The 22,804-nt window shown below is 36.2% G+C and overlaps 1 protein-coding gene across 7 annotated transcripts in view; it reads left to right on the top strand.

Annotated features, from left to right (window-relative positions):
- Positions 1 to 3,493: 3,493 nt before the first annotated feature.
- Positions 3,494 to 22,804, top strand: part of LRRFIP2 (LRR binding FLII interacting protein 2) — a 59,967-nt gene continuing 40,656 nt past the window's right edge. For 3 of the 7 annotated variants that reach the window (XM_088149937.1, XM_088149935.1, XM_025165121.2), the window contains exons 1-6: positions 3,503 to 3,863; positions 18,066 to 18,212; positions 18,903 to 18,989; positions 19,769 to 19,819; positions 22,372 to 22,425; positions 22,548 to 22,592. In XM_088149937.1, coding sequence (XP_088006063.1) covers positions 18,123 to 18,212; positions 18,903 to 18,989; positions 19,769 to 19,819; positions 22,372 to 22,425; positions 22,548 to 22,592 — 327 coding nt within the window. In that variant the 5' untranslated portion in view covers positions 3,503 to 3,863; positions 18,066 to 18,122. Of the gene's footprint in view, positions 3,864 to 18,065; positions 18,213 to 18,902; positions 18,990 to 19,768; positions 19,820 to 22,371; positions 22,426 to 22,547; positions 22,593 to 22,804 lie in introns of all 7 variants that reach the window. The other 4 variants (XM_025165122.2, XM_025165124.2, XM_007425747.3 and 1 more) reach the window with 4 other exon arrangements.

Genomic DNA, 22,804 nt, shown 5'->3' with positions numbered 1-22,804 from the left:
CACTAGGTGGTTTACCAGTAATAAAAAGCATAATAAAAATAATAATAGACAATAATAAATTTCAATGACAGTCATAAGTTATAAATTCCATTAATACATTAAATAATATAGGCACTGATGACTCCACAATTAATACCCAAAGGTTCTCTGAAAGAGCCAGGTTTTACTAGCTTCTGGAAGAACCTAAGATTGGGGGACATCTTCACCTCCGGGGCAGGCTGTTTCATAGGGGGAAACTCCCCCAGGAAATGCTGGTAATAGCTTCTGGTAGGTGGGGACTATTAATAGGAACTTCCTGTCTGTCCAGGTTGGGTGAACTATTTATCTTAAAGATTCAGTATTTTTCCAGGTTGAGCCATATGCTCCAATGTCGGTTATTTATTTACAAATGTATGTATATTCTGCCTTTCAATCAGGAGCTCAACTCAACATATATAGTGCTCCCTCCTCCTATTTTTCCCCATAACAATAATGCTGTGAGGTTGGTTGGGATGACACAGAGAGAATGACTGGTCCAAAGTCATTCACTGAGCTTCCATAGATAAAGGTGGATTAGTACCTGGGTTTCCTGCTCCTAGTCTGACATCTTGACTGGTACACAACACTGGCTCTCAAATATTGGTTGCAGGGAGCACTCCAGAAGTATCTGGTGGGCCACACTGAGAAACAAAATGCTTAATTAAGATAGGCTTTGACCTGAACCAGCAAGGCTATTTTTATATTCTTACTCTTTCTGGATGTGTTGGATTGCAACTCTCACAGTGCCCAATCAATATTTGCTATAATAGCAATTTTAGCACAACTTACATGGAGAGCACCATGCTGGAGAAGTCTGGTGTATAGCAATCTTGGATGTCAGAGATTTCAATTCTTAGAAGGTGATTCTCTGGCCAAATAGTTTAATGATAAGACCACTCTTTCAAACATAGATAGGCTTCTATAAATAGAAACCTGATTCTCTATCTGGCTATTTTTTGACTCAGACGGCTTTCAGATGAATAAGTGATATGTTTTGGCAGTTTGTCTCATTACGTTCTAGGTTGTCTGGAGTTTAGCAGGGTAATTCTGTATTCATAGGTCTTGATTCGCTTTCAGAGAATTGAATTTAAAACCCTGTCACTGAATTGGCAGGGTATGTTAGCATGCTGTTCACTAGCTTAAATGTATTTCTGGCAGTTAAATGTTAGCCAAGTGATACCTTTTATTGGCCTAGTTTCTGCTGATGTATGTTTTAATACTTAGTTTGTATCTTCCTGTTTTCCCAGAGAAAACGGGAAACCATGGAGAGGATAGAGGATATAGTCTTCCCAATACTTCTGAAGTTTTCAACAATTTTCATTGTCATTGACCATGATATCCTTCTGAATTAGTTGACAGTGATGAAACTTAGGATGTTATTGTCAGTGTTTTTAATGCTACCTGGATGGGCTTTTTTAGAATGGAAATTTGAGAGTGGAGTCTGTTACCAAAGGAGTTTCTCCTTCACATAATGTGTTCAGGTATAGGCTAGAGAGAAATCTAATGGGGATGCCTTAATTTGGATGCTTGCAACCCGCCAGGAAGGGTTCCAATCTTTTAAAATAGGGAAAAAGTAGACCCAGGAAACTGTAGACCAATCAGCTTGACATCATTATCTAGGAAAATCCTAGGAAAGATAGTCAAGCTGTGGATTTGCAAGCACTTAGAAAGGAACAAGTTGATGTAGAAGCCAGCATTGGTTTGTTAAAAATAGGCCATGCCAGACAAATCTTACTGATTTTTCTTCGAGAAAGTGACTAGTTAATAGACCAAAGGATTGCTGTGGATGTAGCATACTTTAGTAAAGTATTTTATAAAGCAGACTATAGCTTTCTTCTTGATAAAATGGAACAATGCGGAATAGCCCCACTGCCAGATTGATTAGCAGTTGTTGAAGAACTGTACCAAGCATGTGTTCCTTAATGGACCTATGTCTACATGTAGGGATACACACAGTGGGATTCCTCAGGGTTCTATCCTGACCACAGTCCTCAACATTTCTTATAAAGACTTACATGAGAGAAGGGATGCTCATCAAATATGTGGATGACACATGGCTGGGGGGATTACTAACACCTCAGAAGACAGACTCAAAGTTTGAAAGGAAATTAATAGACTTGAACATTGGGCCCTATCCAACAAAATGCTCTTCAATGGTGAGAAAAGTAAGGCTCTGCATTTAAGCAGGAAAAACCAGATGCACAGGTACAAGATAGGCGGTACCTGGCTCAGCAGTAGTACTTGTAAGAAAGATCTTGGATCCTCAGATTAAGCATGAGCCAGCAGTGTGCTGCAGCTGCCAAAGAGCCAATGCAATCTCGGTTTGCAGAGGTATAACATCAAGGTCATGGAGGTTATATTTCTGCTTTATGCTGCTTTGGTCAAAGCAGCTGGAAAACTGTCTAGTTTTGGTCACCACAATACAAGAAAGATGCTGAGGAATTGGGGAAACTGCAGAGACAAGCAATAGAGATGGTGAGGAGTTTGGAGGCTAAATCCTATGAAGAACAGTTAAAAGAATTGGGTATATTTAGCCTAAAGAAGGGAAGGCTAAGGGGAGCCATGTTAGCAGTCTTCCAATACTTGAAGGGCTGCCCAAGGGAAGTGGGTGTAGAATCATTCTCCATAGTGCTGGAAGATAGGACAAGAACCAATGGCTGGAGGTCTTAGAGAGAGAGATCAAAGCCTGAAATAAGGAGGAATGACCATAAGAGCTATTAAGCAGTGGAATAGCCTTCCTCCTGAAAAAGATTGGACAACCATTTGCTTGGGAGGGTCAGAGGATTCCTGCCCTGTGTAGGGAAGTGGACTGGGCTACCTCCAAGGTCCTTTCCAGCCATACAGATCTATGAATGAAGCACCTCTCCTGAAATCAGAAAAGCAGCATCTTTTTGGGTCAGTAGGAAGCATATTCTCTGTGGTTTGGCAGTGGTTTGGGGTGGATTTAGTATCAAAATGATGAGGGCCAATTTGTTGGATCCTCTGGTTTCTGATTCATTCTGAAGAAACATTTGTGATCTGTGTTTTGAGAGAATTTTTTTTTTTAAATGAGAATTTGGTGGATGAAAAAGAACTAATTCTGTGGAGAAAGGTGTGGTGTGTGTTATTATTGTTTTTAAAATAATATCCTCCATTAAACAAAAGAAAAGATTCGGATTTTATTTTTTCGATCAGGTTTTTATTCAGACCGTCACTGAACCGTCTGTTTCCTTTCTTCTATCGCGTGGAGTATTGAGGGTGCTCCTATGGTTTGAAAGTGGCCACAGGATGGATCTGAGACTTAATGACAGCCGCAGGACACACATACTGTAACGGCTTCCATAGGTCCTGCTGACCCAGCGACCGAGAGAAACTTAAGACGCGCAGCCTACAGCTACGTTCCAGGCACAGAAAGCTCGCCTCCGCTTGTCAATCTTGCGCATGCGTTTTCCTTTTACGGGCCCTCCTCCTCCAGCCGAGGAGCCGCGCACGCGCGCCGTTGGAGGGTTCCTTGCAGCTGCCTGAGCTCGTTGGTGACACTCCGGGCGCGCGCTGGCAGAGCGGCCGCGGAGCGACGCCGGGAAACAAAAGGGGTAAAAGCTGCGGTGCGGGTGGTGTGAAACAAGGTCGACCTGGAGGCTGCGTAGGAAGAAAGAGAGGACACTGCGAGGGGCAAACCGGAGAAGCCCGCTTCCTTTCCCCCTTCGAGCAGGCAGCGGAGTCCGAGAAGAGCCCGGCGCTCCCTCATCTTTGGTGCGCCTAGGGCCCTTCGCGGCCCCGCCCTACCGGCTTGCCCGGAGTGTCTCGTCCTTTCCCTTCGGACTGAGCTGATCTCGGGCGAGAGAACTCGGAGCCGCTGGCGCTGGGTGAGAACCGGAATTGGGATGGAAAGCTGGCAGCCGCTCCTGCCAGAAGGATGGGCGGGGACCCTTCACCTCTCTGGGGCGAATGGTAGGCGGGGAAAGGATTCCTGGTGCCCCCGGACTTGTCGGAAGGGATAGGCCGACGCGCAGGAAGCTCTGGACCGTGTTCGCACGGCCCGACCCGTGTCGGTCGTTTATGATTCAGTTAGCGTGCCCGTAATTACCACGACGTCCTGAATATTATTGTTCATTTTGAGACATAAATGTTCTGGTGCTTAAGGGTACCTCTAGTAAAACCTCAGATCCTCATTTTTTCATTATGGGAAAGTTAACCTACATTAAATGTCTCTGACAAGATGTTGCTTGGAGTTCAGGGATACTTCACAAGATCTTTCTCAGGAAGTGTGGTTGGAGGGTGAGTCAGAGAAAAAGTTGGAAACTGGCCTGGTTCAACTGTCTTCTTATTGTGAAAGGAAACTGGCCCTTCTACCGGTTCTTTATAGCAAAGGATGAAAATTCAGGATATTTACTTTACTGATGTTAGCTTGATAGTTCGTTAGCCAAGTTGAGAGAAAATTCTGTTATGTTTAAAATTATAATCCTAAGCATGTTTACTTGGGAATGAACACAGAGCCAGTTTGGTCTAGTGGTTAAGGTACCAGGCTAGAAACCAGGAGACTGAGTTCCAGTCCTGCCTTAGGCCTGAAAGACAGCTGGGGTGACTTTGGGCCAGTCACTCTCTTTCAGCCCAACTCACCTCACAGGGTTGTTGTGGGGAAAATAGGAGGAGGAGAAGGAAGGAGTATTAGGCATGTTTGATGCCTGGGGTTATTTATAAAAAATAATAAAGGCGGGATTGTTGTTGTTGTTGTTTAGTCGTTAAGTCGTGTCCGACTCTTCGTGACCCCATGAACCATATTGCGCCAGGCCTTCCTGTCCTTCACTGCCTCCCTGAGTTTGGTCAGTTTCATGCTCATTGCTTCAGTGATGCTATCTAACCATCTCATCCTCTGCCGTCCTCTTCTCCTTTTGCCTTCAATCTTTCCCAGCATCAGGGTCTTCTCCAAAGAGATCTCTCTTCGCATTAGGTGGCCAAAATATCTGAGCTTGAGCTTCATTATCGATCCTTCCAATGAGCAATCAGGGTTGATTTCCTTTAAGATTGACTGGTTTGACCTCCTAGCAGTCCAGGGAACTCTTAAGAGTCTTCTCCAGCACCACAGTTCAAAGGCATCAATTCTTCGGCGCTCGGCCTTTTTTATGGTCCAGCTCTCACAGCCATACATTACTACTGGAAAAGGCGGGATACAAACATCTTAAAAAACACCCTTAAATTCAGGTGGTGGTAGTTATCTCTTACAAGTACACTATTATAAGTAATGTTGCATAGTACTTTAAAGGGTTTCATAGGCAAAAAATAGATTGCTGCCCAAATGAATTCATGATCTAAATGTTGTGCTTTAGACATGCATTTAGAAATTGTGTTCAGTGGGTAGAAGAGCATGTTTCAACTGTGACTTTTTAATAGTATTCCTTTCCCTGCTTATTTCACATTCAGAGCAACATTTGCATTCCTAATCCTGTTAATTTCAGTGTGCTGCATCAAGATTAAGTTGATTTAAAATTGTCTTAACATCAGTGTGGGAAATTGGTTATTGATTTCTTCAGGAATCAAGTACAAGTGGAGGAAAATAGTGTTTGATGCTCTTAAAATGGGGAGAGAAACTATAGCATGAGTTGTAAGTAGGCAACCTGTGAAATTCCAGAACTACTGGCAGAATGATGGGTGGGAAACTCCTGGCCAGTGGGTAGAAGGGCATGTTTCAACTGTGACTTTTTAATGGTATTCCTTTCACTGCTTATTTCACATTCAGAGCAACATTTGCATTCCTAATCCTGTTAATTTCAGTGTGCTGCATCAAGATTAAGTTGATTTAAAATTGTCTTAACGTCAGTGTGGGAAATTGGTTATCGATCTCTTCAGGAATCAAGTGCAAGTTGAGGAAAATAGTAGTGTTTGATACTCTTAAAATGAGGAGAGAAACTATAGCATGAGTTATAAGTAGGCAACCTGTGAAATTCAGAACTACTGACAGAACGATGGGTGGGAAACTCTTAGCCAGTCTGGTCAGTGATGAAGTGATGAAATTGCCAGAGGTTCCTCATTTCTGCCTTACGTTTTTGTGGATGAATATCTATTTTGTCAGACACATGATTTGAATTACAAAAATATCTACAATATAGTGTTATAGTTGTTCCAGAAATAAGTGAGATGCTTATAGTATTTTATTTATTCCTTTATTTAATGGACAAAATTTGTATGCTGCCTCATCAAATAACACTAGTCAACTTACAACAACAAAACAGAGATACACTTTGCTTTCTTATTTTAGCCATTTTCCACCCCTCTTCAGTTACCCTCCTCTAGAAAACAGTGGTTTAATTGTAGATCTCATCGTAAGCTAGTTTTGGGGAAGAATGTGTTTCTAGAACCAGTAGGGCTCTGCCATACCCCTGAAATGACACATATTGGGGGATTCTGATGTTTAGATTTATACTTATGATGCTTTTTTGGCTTAAAAAGGCCAAATAAATGTTATCTTCCCTCAGTAGTAAAGTCTAGTGTGGTAGGCTTTTCTCAGTAGTGAAGTCTAGTTCCTCTGGCCTGATTTACTTTTTCCATGATAGCCATTCAAGAAATTATAAGTGCTTTTCCCAATTGGATCCAATCCAGTGGAAATTTATTTTAAGTACACTGAGGATTGCAGTATAACAGGTAAAGGAATTGTATTGAGGTCTAGGCTTGTCAGTTCAACTCAATGCATGTTATCTACCTCTTTATACATTGTTTAAATACTCCATTGGGGTGTATTCTCAATCTAACTTAATAGAAAATTATCCTTTTGTTGTCTTAAACTTCTACTTGTATTCTCAGCCAGGATTTAAAAAAAAGGACAGGGATTTTCTTCTCTTTCAGTACCTGTTTTTTCTCTTTGCATAAGAAATAAAATTAACTGTCCTGAAATAAAAATAAATCCTAGTTCAATTAATATAAGAGCTCTGTAAATATGCATGCTGAAAAATGAAATGAGAATATGAACACACACACACACACATTAAATTGAGTAGTGAATAATTATTTCAGATTAATTAGATTATCATTTTTGGGTGATCTTTATATGATCTAAAGTGTGATGAATCTCTGGAAAAAAAATAGAGCTGGTTTCTCTTCAGGTCTGTTTTTGGTTCACTTCTTGCCTCTTCGAATTCAGGGAATAGTCAGGTTTATTTATTTTCCAGAAGTCTGGACTGATACTGGAGAAATGATATGAAGATATATAACTGGGACAAGTGGGTGTTAACTTGTTAAATTGCTCTCCCCCTTGGTTGAACTAAGAAACAAAGTTTTCAGCAAAATTTGATGACTATGAACCGAAATTTCTGTGGCATTATTCAACTTTGATCCTTAAACAGGATTTATATCTGAATAGGTGTATTATTTCCAAAACTTTTTGTAGATGCAAATTTGTTTAGATCACTACATAGTAACCTACCTGTTTTACACTTCTGGAGCAAAGCAGAAAAAATTATCTTTTTGGTGTCTGGTTAGGAATTATTAACCATTGTCCCTTTTCTTGGGAAAAGGAATGAAATGCTATAAGGAAGGGGAAAAGAAGTGATACAATTCAAGAAATGTGGAACTCTGCTCAAATGAATAAGAATTTGATCCACTGTATTCTTCCTTATGACTGTTACTGTGAATTGTCCTACTAATTTCATTAGATGCTAATATAAAAAATAAAATTTAAATGGCAGGTTTCTTGACAGCTAATTCCACTAAAATACTGTTCACATTGTATTATTATGGATGTGCACCTGGATTCTGGTGTTTAAGAATTACTCTTCAAATCATTGCTAACAAATGTCATCTCTCATTTATGATATTAATTTTCTTTATTATTTATAGCATCAACATTTTAAGAATTCCTTTGGAAATATTCCTTGGAGTTATATTTATAGTTTTGTATCTTTTGTACTGAACAGTTCCTCAGCTGATTGCAATAAGAAATATAATTGCATAATCTATGTGGATTAGACGAGAAAACTAAAGTGACTTGAATATGAAAATGTGAAGACTGAATTCTGTATTGAAGCACAGGCAGTTGCTAAACTGAGGGCCTTCTGAGCTAAGTGGAGGAACTTTGAAATCTAAGACAAACTTTAATTTTTTTTTAAATAGTTTTATTCCATCAAACTAATTAACCAAACATTGCATATATAAACAGGATTATAATAAAACAATTGGAATTTTATCTTATGAACAGAACAATTAACTGAATTGCTAAAAAGCCATCCTTCGTTGTGCCATTGTTTAAAAAAACAAAATGTTCACAAATTATATGTATCAGCAATTCCTTGACCCAGGTTCAAGTGCATTCTCAGCCATGGAAATGTATTGGATGATTTTCACCAGTAGCTTTCTCAACCCAATCTTCCTAACAGGTTTGTTGTTACAGGCAAAAATGGGGAAGAAATTCTATGCATGCCTCCTTGAGCTCTTGAATAAAAAGAAGAATATAAATCTAGCAAATAAATAGATTTTTCTTTCTAATATCATTTAATCATTCTTCTGGCTGATTCCCAGTGTGTTTTGATGACTTAAGAGATTCCAAATGCTGGGGATGTATCAAGCTGCCCTGCGAGACTAGGAAGAGGCATAGCTTTTTTAAAATGCTGTGACAAATGCAGTGAATACAGCCATGCTAGATATGAAGCACCTTTCCTACTTCAGTTCTGAATACCTGTACATCCCTACTAATAGATATAGAGCTTCAGAGATAGCTTTAAAAATGTTCAATAATAAGCCTGATAGTGTGGAAAATTAAATTGCTTTTCCCAGCACATAATTGTAATTTACACCATGAAAAGCTTGAGGGATAAGAAAAAAATGGTAACCTATGTATTTGAAAAATAAAGGAATAAAAATAAGGAAACCTTGAAGTTAAATTCAACTAGATTATAGTTATACAAATATCAGATAAATTCTAGACCCTCAGTTTAAATATTACATTTGTGTCATTGAAGGGATGTGGAAATCAGAGCGAGAAAAGATTTATGAAAGATGGTTAAAGCTGTTGGACTGTTCCCACTTGTAGAATGATCTTTGCAAATGCTCAGTGATTTATCAGTTCTCTCTTCTTAGTATATAGCAGTCTTCTTCATGGGTCATTAGTGCATTTGGAGTTTTGCAAAAGTTGCACAGGTACATCATAATAGAACTATAATGGTGAGTACTCAGTATTAATTTCACAGAAAGACAAATCAGTGAAGGTAAAATACAAGTAGCTTGCCCAAGCAGCTAATAGTAGATGTAGAATCTGAACCTTAAAACACACAGCTTTGAACTTACAGCCTTTTTTTCAGCATGGGGATCCCTGCTTTCTCCCCACTTCATAGTCTTTCTTCTGCTTTCTCCACCTTATGTAAAGGTTCAGGCAGGAATCTTTGATTCTCATGCTAGAGAAAGTTGTTTTGTGAACAACGGACCCCAACAGCAGAAACCTTCAAGCAAGTAGCTACATGGGCATTGATTCAAAAAGGTGGGAAAAAGGGACCCAGGATTCTACCTTGGGACTAACATATATAAAAAGCAGGATTCCTTAATTGTTAGACTGAGATCTTTTCATATGTATGCCTTCCTAATTTTCTGAAAGAAGTGTACTTATCTAACCTTCTTGAGTCTGCTTGTGAAATGTGACTAGGAACAGAATTTAATTGCTGTACCTAGTACAAAGCCTTCAAACTTTGTTGGGTCATGCCAAGTTCCAGTCTCTCTGATTCCTTTTCCTACTATATCAAATCAAGTAATGCCTAGTTCTCTGCCTGGTTTTCTTCTAATAAGGCATTGGCAAAGGAGTTTGTCCTATTCTCCAGTTTAGAGCAAGATGTTGGCTTCTAGTTGTCTGCCATCTTTCTTTAAAATGTTTGTGAGTTCATATTGGGCTCAAAGGCACTTAGGGTAATGAAGATGACAGGGTACTGAAGATCAGACCACTGGGATATATCTACATCTTGCCACAATTTTCTCTGCCCATCTAGTATGAACATTTAAGTCAACCCTGTTAAGACACCCCTGCCCCATTTCATGAAGTTCATGGCAAGGAGACAGCCCTCCTATGTGGTTGCTCCCACACTTGCAACCACCCCTCCAAGGTTCCTTTGGCACTTCTTGCATTTTCAAGACCTTTAAGTCTATTTTATTCCATTATGCCTTTGGTTCTGATTTATTCTGTGCATGCAATATAGTTATTGATTTTGTATTTTGTTATTGGTTTCGTACTTTTTAAAAATTGCTCTTCTTGTCTTTATAGATTGGCATAAATAAACAAAATGCTTTCTAAAATTTGATACATCCCCAATCAGTTTGGCAGTGTTTGAGGAGGAATCAGCATAGGGGAAATATATTTATTTTCTTGTAGGAATGCTGATTATATAAATTGCTGGCTATCATCCAAGACTAAGCAACAACATGAAGAAATTATAAATGTGTCAGATCAAACGGCCAAATAAAAGCAGTATTAACAAACATTTATAGCTTTGCAACTGCATGGTTATAATTTTAACTTACTGGGAATACTGCAGGTCCTAAAACCAGAAAAAAAGGTGGTTATCTGTACTAAAAATATAATTTGCTCAGATACTCTGCCAGTTAGCTCTCTTGTTAGAAAACAGGCATAATGAGAGCAGGTGTTAAGCTTCCGAAATCATTTTAACTAGAATAAATTGTTGCCATTTTATTTTCATGCAAGTGTGTAATATTTGGTTTATACTGAATATTGAAATGATTATATAAATATAAGTTTTCAATAAATCCAATAAGAAATTTGAGTCACCATAATTAATCTTTGCTTGAATTGGGCCTTAACAGAAATTCTTAATAGTTCTAGAACAATACTTTTTTCCCAGGTAGCCAGAATCCTGTACCTACAGTTGGCCTTTAATTTTGTTTTATATACCAACTCTTGGCAAAGCTTACAAAGGCAAGTACCAAAAAGATATAAGGAATAATAATAAGAAATATTTTAACAAGCCCGAGAGAATAAAATGCCACAACTTTTCTTGGTGCTGAAAGTATGATAGTATTGATGTTGGACACACTTTCCTGGAAAATCAATAAGTTAAATGATGTGACATTGGCTTTTTGTGATTTTTAATATTTTTTTGGTGTTGTTTAGTGCTTATATAAACTATGTCCCATTCAAGATCAATAAAGCACAAATTAATGTGATTTTCTTGTAACATTTTTGCTTGCTTTAGATATGTCAATTAAACAAACACGTTTCTCATTTATCAAAAGCAATATACAACATGAAACATCATAAAATTAATTTTAAAGGAAGCAAGTATGATTGTTATAAGCAAAGATATGACTGAGTATACAAATATGTTCATCCTTTTATCAATTTTTATTAACAGCATATATCTCTGAAGCTTTGGTCCAAGTTTTTCCTTAATTCCTTCTTTTTGCCAATGATATGAGATTGAAATTTTCCCAGTGTTTAACATTTTCCATTTTTATAATTATAAATGTATAATTTATAAGTAAAACATTAGGTTACTTTAGCAGCTTCTAAGTTTAATGTTTTGCAGACAACTAGCCTCAGTAAGTACATAAGAGAAATATACATACCATTAATCAGCAAACTTATATAATTTACTTTATTAATATTAGTCAGTCCTCCTGTTATCACTTAGCCTCCTTTTCTCTTTAGAACTTCTCTTCTTATCCATGCATTTATTTCATATATTCACTTGTTAGATTTATATCCTGGTTTTCCTTATAGAACCCAAGGCTGCAAACATAGCACTCCCTTATCCAGTTTTCTCCAGTAATAGCCATCATATGAGGTAGCTTAGGCTACAAGATAGTGTATAGCACAGAGTTACACAATGAGTCCTTTATGGTTGAATCCATGCTACATAACCACTGTGCCACTTTGGCTGTCATCTGATCATAGGTTCTGCTAAATATTTCTTGACTGATAAGAATTCTTCAATGTTTTTTCAAATACTTTCCCATTTTAATGAACATCCATTACTCTTCAGAACTTCCCATTCAGCCCTAAGTTTAGAATTTCTTAGAAGGCTGTTTTCCTTAACCTGCTTTCCATTCATCTTTTGCTTTTTCTTCTCTCAACATACCATCTATGATTCCTAGTACAGTGGTACCTCGGGATACGAACTTAATCCGTTCCGTGACTCTGGTTGCAACTCGAGTTGGTCTCAAGTCGAGGTAAAGTTTCCCATAGGGTTCAATGTAAATCTGGTTAATCCGTTCCGCCCTCCGAATTTGGTCGCAACCCGAGGCGAATTTCCCCATAGGGTTCACTGTAAATCCGGTTAATCCGTTCCGCCCTCCACCCGAATTTGGTCGCAACCCGAGGCAATTTCCTCTTCAGAGCCTGACTCCCGCCAAGCCTGCTCTGCATTTTCTTTGGAGCCATGCTAACACGCACACCAAAAACCTTCACAAAACACCGCAAAACACACCACGAGCCTCACCGAACATCTCCTTGCTACTGCGACCTCGCCCACAGGAAGCCGCGACTGCGTGACAGCAGGGAAAATGGCCGCGGATCCGGTTCGTAAGTAGAGGCAAGTTCATAACCCGAGGTAAAATTTTCCTGCCGAAGCTGGTCGTAACCCGAAATGTTCGTTAGTAGAGGCGTTCGTATCCCGAGGTACCACTGTATTAGGCTTTCCATGCAACTTTGTTACCATACATTTATATACATGGAATTTATATCCTTATCTTCCTCTTTTAATTGAGCTTTTTATAGCACCTATATAGACAATATCACTAAAATGTTGTGGAAGCACAACATAAGAAAATGTATTGTTCCAGATTAAATTTCATGAACCAGAAATCAAATCCCCTGCTTAAATAAAACCATGCTAACTTGGTGATAGAAAAGCAAAGAATAGATTTCTCAAAGGAAAAAATGTCATTATCTTGATGCTGTCACAGAAAAGACCTTTCACTTGTTTCTACCAGCTGTTTCTCATTTTATGATGGGAGATAAAGCAGACTGTTCTCAGTTCACTACAGGGGGCCCAGTATAGTAGTGTTGGTTATATTGATCATCTTTAAGGTATCCAGTTCCCAAATGGTTTAATTATTTAAAGGTTATAACTTAACATTGTGTTTAGAAATAAAGTATTTGCAATGAAAATGGCACAGAAGAAAAAGTGCATGCTCTTTAAAAACAGTATTCTAATTATAAGTGCACTTTTTCCATCAGCTTGATGCCCACAGCAGGTTTTGGACAGTGTTTTGAGGACGGATTCTAAAAGTACGGTCAAATCTTAGAAGGTATAAGGAGTGAGATGGATGCCTTAAGACTTTGTGACTCCCTGATCTTAGTTTGAGGCAGTATGCTTTGCTTCAGTATTTGCATAGTTAAACTAAGAATTGCAGAGCCTTGCAGAATTTATTAACAGTTTTTAACATTCTTGAAATAATCCTTTAATTGCATAATAGTTGTTCAGCTCTTCATTTTTTAATTTTTCCCTGTTTGAATGGATGCCTTTTCTCTGCCTTAAGACTTTGTGCAGCTTGAAGCACCAATTTTGCCCCTTAACTCCACTTCAAAATTTAAAAAAAAATATGAAAAAAGTAAGGCTTTGACTCTACCCACTCTGGAGTGCCACAGGAGTGATTTTGGCATTTTGCACTTTTTCACTTTTACCTTAAAGCATCTACATCAAGATCCAGATCTTGCTGCTTTTTGGGGGAATGGGAGAACTGTTGATTGTTTCCTCCTTAGTTGGATGCTGCAAGTCAGTAGTGATGAAGGACAAAATTACATGCAAGTACAAGCCACTTTGGTGTAGTGGTTAAGATGTTGGACCAGAAACTAGAACCATTCTGTTGGACCAGAAACTAGAACCATGAGAACCTAGAACCAAGTTAGAACCATAATCTTCCATTAGGCATGAAAGCCAGCTGTATGCCTTTGGGTCAGTTACTTTCTCTCAGCGTAACACACCTCACAGGGTTGTTATTGTGGGAAAAATAGTCAGAAGCATTATGTATGCTGCCTTGAGTTGTACAAATAAAGGCAGGATAGATGGTGGTGGTGGTGGTGGCGGTGGTGGTCCCTAGGTAGGGCAATACAATCCAAATTAGAATAGTCTGAGTTAAAGAACACAAGGCTATATGGTAACAATTTGTACATATGTATGCATGTAAATGATGACTGTTTATATCATTTTTTGTGGTTTCTAAAATCTATTCGTGCTTTAGGAAAAAAAGATATGCCTTTTATATTTATAGTACATTTCAAGTGGGGCGGTTCAGTATATTGCATACATTTGATATACTGTCTTTTGACACAGGCATAGAGCAGATAGCAATACATGAGGTTCAGAATGATATACCCTGTAATGTGTCTCTCTGCCATGGGGTGGGGGTCTAAAGGTTCCACATATTCACATGAAAGTAATTTCATTTACTAATTTATAAACTGAATTTATAAACTATTTAGAGGTGAATGAGCCTGGAAGAAACTTGGACTTATATAGTCTCCCCTTTTCCTTCAGGTGATGATTTTCAGTTTCCTGATCTTAGTTTGAGGCAGTATGTTTTGCTTCAATGTTTGAATAGTTAAACTAAGAATTGCAAGATCTTGCAGAATTTATTCATAGTTTTTAACGTTCTTCAAATAATCCTTTAATTGCATGGTAGTTGCTCAGTTCTTCATTTTTAAAACTTTCCCTGTTTGAATGGATGCCTTTCCTCTGCCCATTCATTTGTGAAATTAATGCTAGAAATACTTATTGTCTTGTAAGATGAATTACTATATCATTGCACTGATGCTGAATCATCCACTGTAGCTAAATTGAGCATGACAGTGGAGAAAGTAGGTACTGTATTTACTTCAAAGGAAGATGCCTCTGAATTTAAGATCTCAAAAAACAAAGCTAGAGAGAAAAAATTATGAACATTGACAAACAAGTGCCTTGTTTTTTTTATCTTGTCGACCTACTGTTTCCAATTCTGGATGAAACTAGTCCTAAAGATCTCCAACCAATAAATTTTATGTATGAATATTTGTAAATTTTACCTGCCATAGCAACATTCTGAAAGAAAGTGGAGCCAGGATTAAAAATAAATATATATTAATGATTAGTAAGTAGAAGTTGAAATGTTGCTAATAGAATAAGATGTCCCATTTATAAAATTGATGTTCATTTGCATATATCAAGCATTCTGTCATACACCGAAACACACTACACTCACAAATACATTCTGTTTCTTTTGAGCAGAAACAGAAAAAGAAGAAAATTAAATAAGAAGATGAATAAGAGAAAGAGTATCTGCATTGGAAGGGAAAAGAAAATAGAAAACAAAACAGGGTGGAGAAGACAGGAAAAAAGAGAATTAAGCCAGTTTGATTCTCAATGGAAAACTTTTAAAAGAGGTGATGTACTTCTCTTCAAAGCTTTAAAGTAGCCATATTCTTTGCAAAGCTTGTATATGCATGTGTATGCATGAAGGGCCACTTCTTTTCATTGGTGGCCTCTTGGGAAATGTCTGTGTGTGCATGTTTGAACAGCTTTTGAAGCAGCCACACAAGCCTTGCAAAGAATACTATTTTAATGCTTTGAAAAGAGGGGTTTCATTTGCTCTAATGTACTTTGTGAAGCTCCTCTCTCAAGTGCTTTGCATAGACTAACTCTTTAGGACTTACCAAAAGTGTTAAATTCAGTTTGAAGCAGCCCTTTCCAGGCAACTGAAGAACTTCAGTCTCATCTTCCAAGACATTCATGCTTGGAAGATGACAACAGCCATTTCCATTTCACCACCCTTTACAGGTAAATTGTTTATGGAAAAATATAGTACTTTAAACAGATGCTAATGTGTCTCAAAGGTGATGTTTTCCTATAACTGTTCTTCTTTTGATCTATTTATGTCATTCATTTACCATGATATAGATAGACTTTGTTCAGTTGTCTCTTCTATTTCCTCATACCATTCAGGAAGAAGGAACAATAAGCTCTCAGACAGCTGTTATACTGTACTGAAGACATAGCTGTCTTAGCAACTTTTCCCCACCACACATGAAAATGGGCTTTTATTTAAAAAAAAATTATTTTAAAATGGCATTAAAACTAAGAGGTGTTTTGGTGTTTTTGCTTTTAGTATATAGGATAAAAGTTAGACTGAGTTGTAAGTCAACATATTTTATGAAAGAGAACATACAAGCCACAAGCTGCAAGTGGAATGTGTCAAGTTAGATTGGTAATACTATTTTTAGGCATGTATGTCATAGTAATTTGCATCTAGAAACACTTTTAAATCATTGAGATTTACCTCAAGTATCTGTGCAATTTGATTAAATTGTGTAATTTTAAACATATCCAACAAAGCTCAGTGTGATTAATCTTCCTCTAAATTTCTTTGCGAATGAAACCTAAAATTTGTTTTAAAATTGCCATTAGTTAGTAGTCTCTGTGTGAATGGAAAAATGCCTTATAATTCAGAGAAAATATTCATCAATCATAAATTCTCATAATGAATAGGCTATTCATGAAGGTGAAGAAATCAACTTTGAATGTGAGAGATCACCTGAGGGCTACCATTTCTCAGTGTACAGATATCAGTTATGTCAGTAACCAGCAAAGGCTTGGCTTCGAGGCCATGAAGGCCTGGTCAAAAAGTCCATTGAAATGTGGGAAGAGCAGGAGGAGAAAAAAACAGGTTTAAACTGCTATGGGTATAAGAGGAAAAGTGCACCCTCGTGCTGACAGAGGGCAGTCATCTTTTCAGTATGACTTTGTTGTAATTTATTTATTTATTTATTTATTTATTTATACATTCGATTTATTGTCCGCCCATCTCCCCCCAATGGGGAACTCTGGGCGGCTCACAAAGTACATATCATAAAATTACAATTATACAATTAATTACGTTATGTGACCGGCAGGGGTAGCTAGGGGGTCATCCGGGCTTTTTTCTCCTCCATAGATCTTCCTCGCCGCTCATGCCGGCTGCATTCGGAGTTCGGCCAGCACCGGTATTTTGCTCCCCTGCGCAGCACCACCAGTTCCTCCCATCTAAACGGGAGTACCCATTTATCTACTCGCAGATGGAATAGCTTTCGAATTGCTGGGTGAGCAAGGAGCTAGGACAAGGGACAGGAGCTTACCCTGTCCCGCAGGGCTGGGCTTGAACCGCTGGAGAGCCAGTCATTCTGACCGGCAACTCCCATGTCATTAGCAATCAATATTCTTACTTAACCATTCAGTGTAAAATTTTTCAGAGATTTCAGTCAAGTTTGAGCCTAGTAGCACATTTAAGCTGTATAAAATCTGAGAGCGGGGGAGGGGAGACTGAAATTTATTGCGAAGTCCTGGTCTGGGAAGCCAGACAACATAAAAGGAGCTCTGTGTTGGGTGCTCCATTGGAATTACTGGTTTTAATATCAAGAGTAGTTGTGCTGCTTATTAGCAGGTTATGTCAGTGTTTTGCTTTCTTGTATCAAGGGGCTTTTGTTTGTCTTGCTACTTCTGGAAGGATTCTTGGTGGATACAGAATAAATTATGATTTCCTGGTGCTAATTTTGCCTATCACATTTCAAGGAATGTTTGTTTATTTCTGTATGGTAGATCATCTTACATTACTCTCTTGTGAACATTATGTTGGTAATTCATTCTAATTCCTATATCAATAATTATTTCAAACACATAGCAAAATGTTTAGATAGAATTGTAGATAAATATTTGGGATATTGGCTTATTGACCTGAAATAAATACTTACTTATATCTGTAAGGTTTAAGAGAATATAAATGTTACAGCATAAAAGACATAATTAGTAATTTTAAAAAGGCAGGAATAGCTAATAAGACAAAATCCAGAACATAGTTTAACTAAAATAATTGGAATGCAGGGGAAAATTATGTTAAACTACATGCTACACAAAATGTTTAGATTGTTTAGAAAACAATTTTTGCAAAACGAATGTTGCTTTTAAGTCCCTAAAATGTAGTTAGTTTTGAAAATACATTATGAAATGCTATTCACTGGTAGTATTTCAACCATGAACAACCTGGGGAAATGTAATTATTGAAAAATTATTTTCAAGGTATAGGCAAATGTATATCATGAAAGTAATCCACTTAATATTTTTACTTTATTTCAGATCTGGGTACTTGGATTTAAACCATTACTGTGACACACTATCTGAGATTATATTAACATGGGGACTCCTGGCTCAGGAAGGAAAAGAACTCCAGTGAAGGACAGATTTTCTGCAGAAGATGAAGCCTTAGGTCATATTGCTAGAGAGGTTGGTAAATTTGTTCAAAATTAAGTGACAGTTATAACCTGGAAATCAATGTTTTATTTCAGAATAGGTAATTATACTTCTTGGAACAATTATTAAGTTGGAACTTATGCTCAGTTGGTATACTCAGAGAATGTAACCTTCATCAGCATGCTTAGTGGTTCAAACATGCCTAGAGATTCTTGCTCTCCTAATGGTGTGACTACAGACCACCCATCCAGTGTATAGTTTCAAGTGGCCATTGTTATGTGAGTCTGCACAATTATAGCTTCTGGCAAATCTGTACAATGACATCTACTAGTTAGAGTAAACCAGAGAAAGTACTTATAGCTTATTAGTGAAATAATTGGTCTTTGTGTATACAGATGAGTGACCAAATATGAGACTAGTGTTATGCAAAGAATTCTTAAACATTTCATAACAGGATGTCCATTTCTTAACAGCTAATGTTATAATCATTATGTATCTTTACAGCAAACCTTAAGCCTGTTACCGAAAACTAGATTTCTTTTTTGTATAATTAAAAGTACACAGATTTTTCCTTCTTCTCTTCCTCCCTCCCTCCCTTTTAATATTAACATTTTTCTAAAAACCTAAAATAATTGTGGAAAAGTTGATTCTTAACTGTTTTGTGCTGAATTTTAGTGATGCTGGATTTGTTAACTGCATGTACATTTTTTTTCAATGTAACAGGCAGAAGCACGCCTTGCAGCCAAACGTGCAGCCCGAGCAGAAGCAAGGGATATACGCATGAGGGAATTGGAACGACAACAGAAAGAGGTATGTACCATCAGAAGAAAATACTGTTACTGTCTTAAATTTACTAGAGTATACAAGCGTTAGATTTCCTTTTCCTTAAAAAATATAATGTAGAAAGCTTTTAAAAGAAAATGTTACTACTATAGATATCTTTATAGTATATTGAATATGTTATTCTTTAGCAGAGGTGTGCAGTGTTTTTAGGTGAAACATTACATATGATGCCATATGTAATAGTGGGTGAATACATGTATGGGTTTATGTGTATAGACATATACATGGCCTCCCCACTGTGTGGTGGAAGAGGACAAAGAGGACTTTTGTAGTACAATAACTCTAAGTTGCTATAGCAGCTATACTATTACAATTCTATAGAAGAGAGTGCTTTGTGCTAGAGAAATCAAGTGAAGCAAAGACAGTCTGCACAAAAGGCTACTAGGAACCATGTGCAGAATATGGGTTGCCCCTCATGATATAGAACAACATTTCTATATTGTAAAAACAGTTTACTCTGTTTTATGTGATAGAACTTGTGGTAAGTATATGAGGATTTGTGGTAGTTTTAACAATGCCTTCATTATGTGCATCATTACTAATGTATTGGTATTGAAATATTGGTCAAATGTAGCCTATTTTGTTCTTATGTTATTGCATTTAACCTTTAAAATTGCTAGTAGAATTCTACTTTTCTAGACAGTATTGCAAAATAACTTTTGTATTTTGTAAGCAAAATTTGAAAGATGACTCTATTGTTACTAGAGCTTTATCCTCTTTAAATCAGAATTTCTACCTTCTTGTAGCTTTCTCAGCGTTCTTATGATAGAAAATGGGGACATATCCAAAGGTGGATGGTAGGCCAGGATTGTGTGTTTTGTGATGGTTTTGTCCTGGAAAACTAATCTGATTGCGGTGTTTCATTTACTAATATTTAGTATGTGAAATTTCATGATAAGTGTGTCATGAAGTAAAAACTTTTTAAATGTATAAAGATATTTTCATTTACATAAACATGCTGATTAATACAAATATGAATATAGAAGAAACTGTTCTGCATCATCATAATTTGGATAAGTCTCCTGTTGTAATTCCTAGAATTTTAAGGTACTCAGGCTTTGTTGGGTCATGTCCAAAATGATATGTATCATTCCAGTATTGAATAAATGATTGCAAAAGGATATAATTTTATATTATGTCATCTCTGTCTTGTGTAAATTTAATCAAGACAAAGTAAGCTTGGTTTTCTGTGGCTACTCTTTATTTAGTAAATAGTTTGGAACTTTGCAGCAATTGTATTATATGCAAGTTAAATTATGTTGTATGTTAAAGGAACCTTCTCTGATGTAAAGATCTGTGATATAAAAACAATAGTAAGTGGACGGAATGTCAAAAAATGACCCAGTATAAAGACTTACCTTATGCAGCTTAAGAATTGGATCAATGTCTTTCTTTAACAGAAAGTCACATATCTATGTAATATAGCATAGGTCAACTTCACCCATATCGTTTGTAATCTCATTCTGAATTTTAATGATAAATGTACTTACTTTTTATCATTTATTTTCACTTTATATTAATTACTATCTCTAATTATTCAAAAATAATACTTCTTAGAAGAGGAATCTCCTATCTGTAGAATAAGTATTATAAATTATAAAGCATAAAGCATCTAATATTTATATTAATATATCATCTGGTTACATTGGATCAAATATATCATTTAAACTACAAAATATATGACATAAATAATAGTAATGGACTTCTAGTACTTTTTTTTTTTTTAGTTTTTTAATTTTACTGTGTCACAGTTCCAACTTATAGCTGTTGGCTATTTTCTTACCATTTATGTAGCAGGTAACTATACATTTTATTTATTTGTTTGTTTGTTTGTCACATTTATATAGTATAGCCATCCATCTAACACAAAGCGACTCTATACATGATAGTATACATGAAATATCAGTAGCCTGGGGTTGGCAGAATGCAGTCTTCTGAGTCCATTCTGGTTATGATTGCTGAAAAATTAAATTTTCTTGCCATTTTAAAAGGGAAACACATGTAGTATGAGCCCTGAAATAGCATATCACATTTAAAAAAAATAATGACCCTCCTCAATTCATCCTTAACAAACCACCTCTCCTATAGTCTCCTTACAGTGAAAAGTTACCTCAGATTTGACCCAAATCTAGATTTTAATAGATTAAAAGTATACATAAGTACTGCACAGGTGTTTTTTAATTATAATTCTAAGAGAAAGAGCCTTTATAAAGGCAAATAATTTTATGCTTGGAAGTTGCATATCCATGCATATGCCAGAAAATGCATTCCCAAAACTAAATTATTATTTATATTTAAATGTAATTAAGATTATATATAAATTATATATATATATATATATATACATATATGTATATATATATATCATATATATATATATATATAATTTATATATAGCTTAATTTATTATAATTTATATATATATAAATTATTTATATAATTTATATAATATATAAATTATATATAGCCAATAAAGTTACTTTCCATCAATTTCATCCTTCTGATGCATTAAAAATTACAATTTGATACCAACTTAGGAAGATCTCTGCAAGCTGCACCCAAAACTTTCATGGGCTGAAAAACTATATACTTCTACTCTATTTTATTACAGAGCTGGTTACTGTATATATTTAGTGTAAACTTCTTAAAATATCAATTTTCATGTTAGTTGTTGATCTGTGTGCTTTTCCTCTGGATATAACTATCAAACTTTGTAATACCTGTATGCTTTCATAAACCTCTTATCTATCATCTACGTAATGTAATATTCATTTTGGCTTACTGCTAGATGCCAGATATTTTCACCTCTTGTTTGTATAGCCCAGCACAGCACTTCATCATAACAACAGATTAGATTGGTTAATTTAATGCTTTAATTAGAAGGTTTTCTGGATGAATTGAATAGAATTTTTGCAGATGCATTATTAATACAAGGGCTTATAAAATACAAAAAGCTAAAAACCATGTTAAAAGAAGAATTGTTAATTCTCTAACACAGGAAAAAATGACACCTGTGCTTAATCGCTAAACAACCTTTTTTTTTGCTTGACCAATATTTTTATTATCTGTAAAGTAATGCAAGTTTAATTCATTAATTTAAAACATTAAATTTAAACAATTAAATTAGAACTAACATAATGGCTTGTTGCTATAATATATTGGGAGATTGAGAAATAATTAAATAAACTAATGTTACATAGGAAATTGAATCTTGTAATACACATTTGTATGAAAACTAGCTTCCACCATTTCAGTAACCTCTCCATTTTAGAATAATTTTCTTGGTTAAAATAGCATTCTTCTGTTTTTTTATTATTTTTTTAACAATACCTGATGTTTCCCTTCTTAGGAAGATTCTGAGAAGGCTAGGCATTCATACCGGTCCAGCCGGCAGTCATATCTGGTTTGTACTAAAGTTAGATTTTAAAAGTAAACTCAGTCTTACATTATCAATTTTTTGTTTTTTGTTTTTTGTTTTCCTTTTTAAAAGTGCCACTTCATTATTTATTTAATTTTTTTGATTAGGGAGCCGGTGATTTGGTATCCTCTCGAAACACTGGTAGTCACAGGGTTAGTATTTAAAATTTATTTCAATAAAAGTAATGCAGTATTTGTTTCATACCAATGTAGTTTAAAATTTTGGTATGTGATGTGATTATTAATATATTTGCGTGCTGGTTCTTATGCAATACAGAACAGAGCATAAAATGAAAATTTTGAAAAGTTCAAAGATAATTCTTTAAATAGAAAAATGCAGTTTCCTAGAATAACTGTTAAGAAAA

The sequence above is a fragment of the Python bivittatus genome, unplaced genomic scaffold (genome assembly GCF_059951505.1).
Source record: "Python bivittatus isolate LINGU-HERP-01145 unplaced genomic scaffold, Pbiv_v1 ctg000610_np1212, whole genome shotgun sequence".
Taxonomy (NCBI): domain Eukaryota; kingdom Metazoa; phylum Chordata; class Lepidosauria; order Squamata; family Pythonidae; genus Python; species Python bivittatus.
This window is presented reverse-complemented; position numbering and strand designations above follow the sequence as displayed.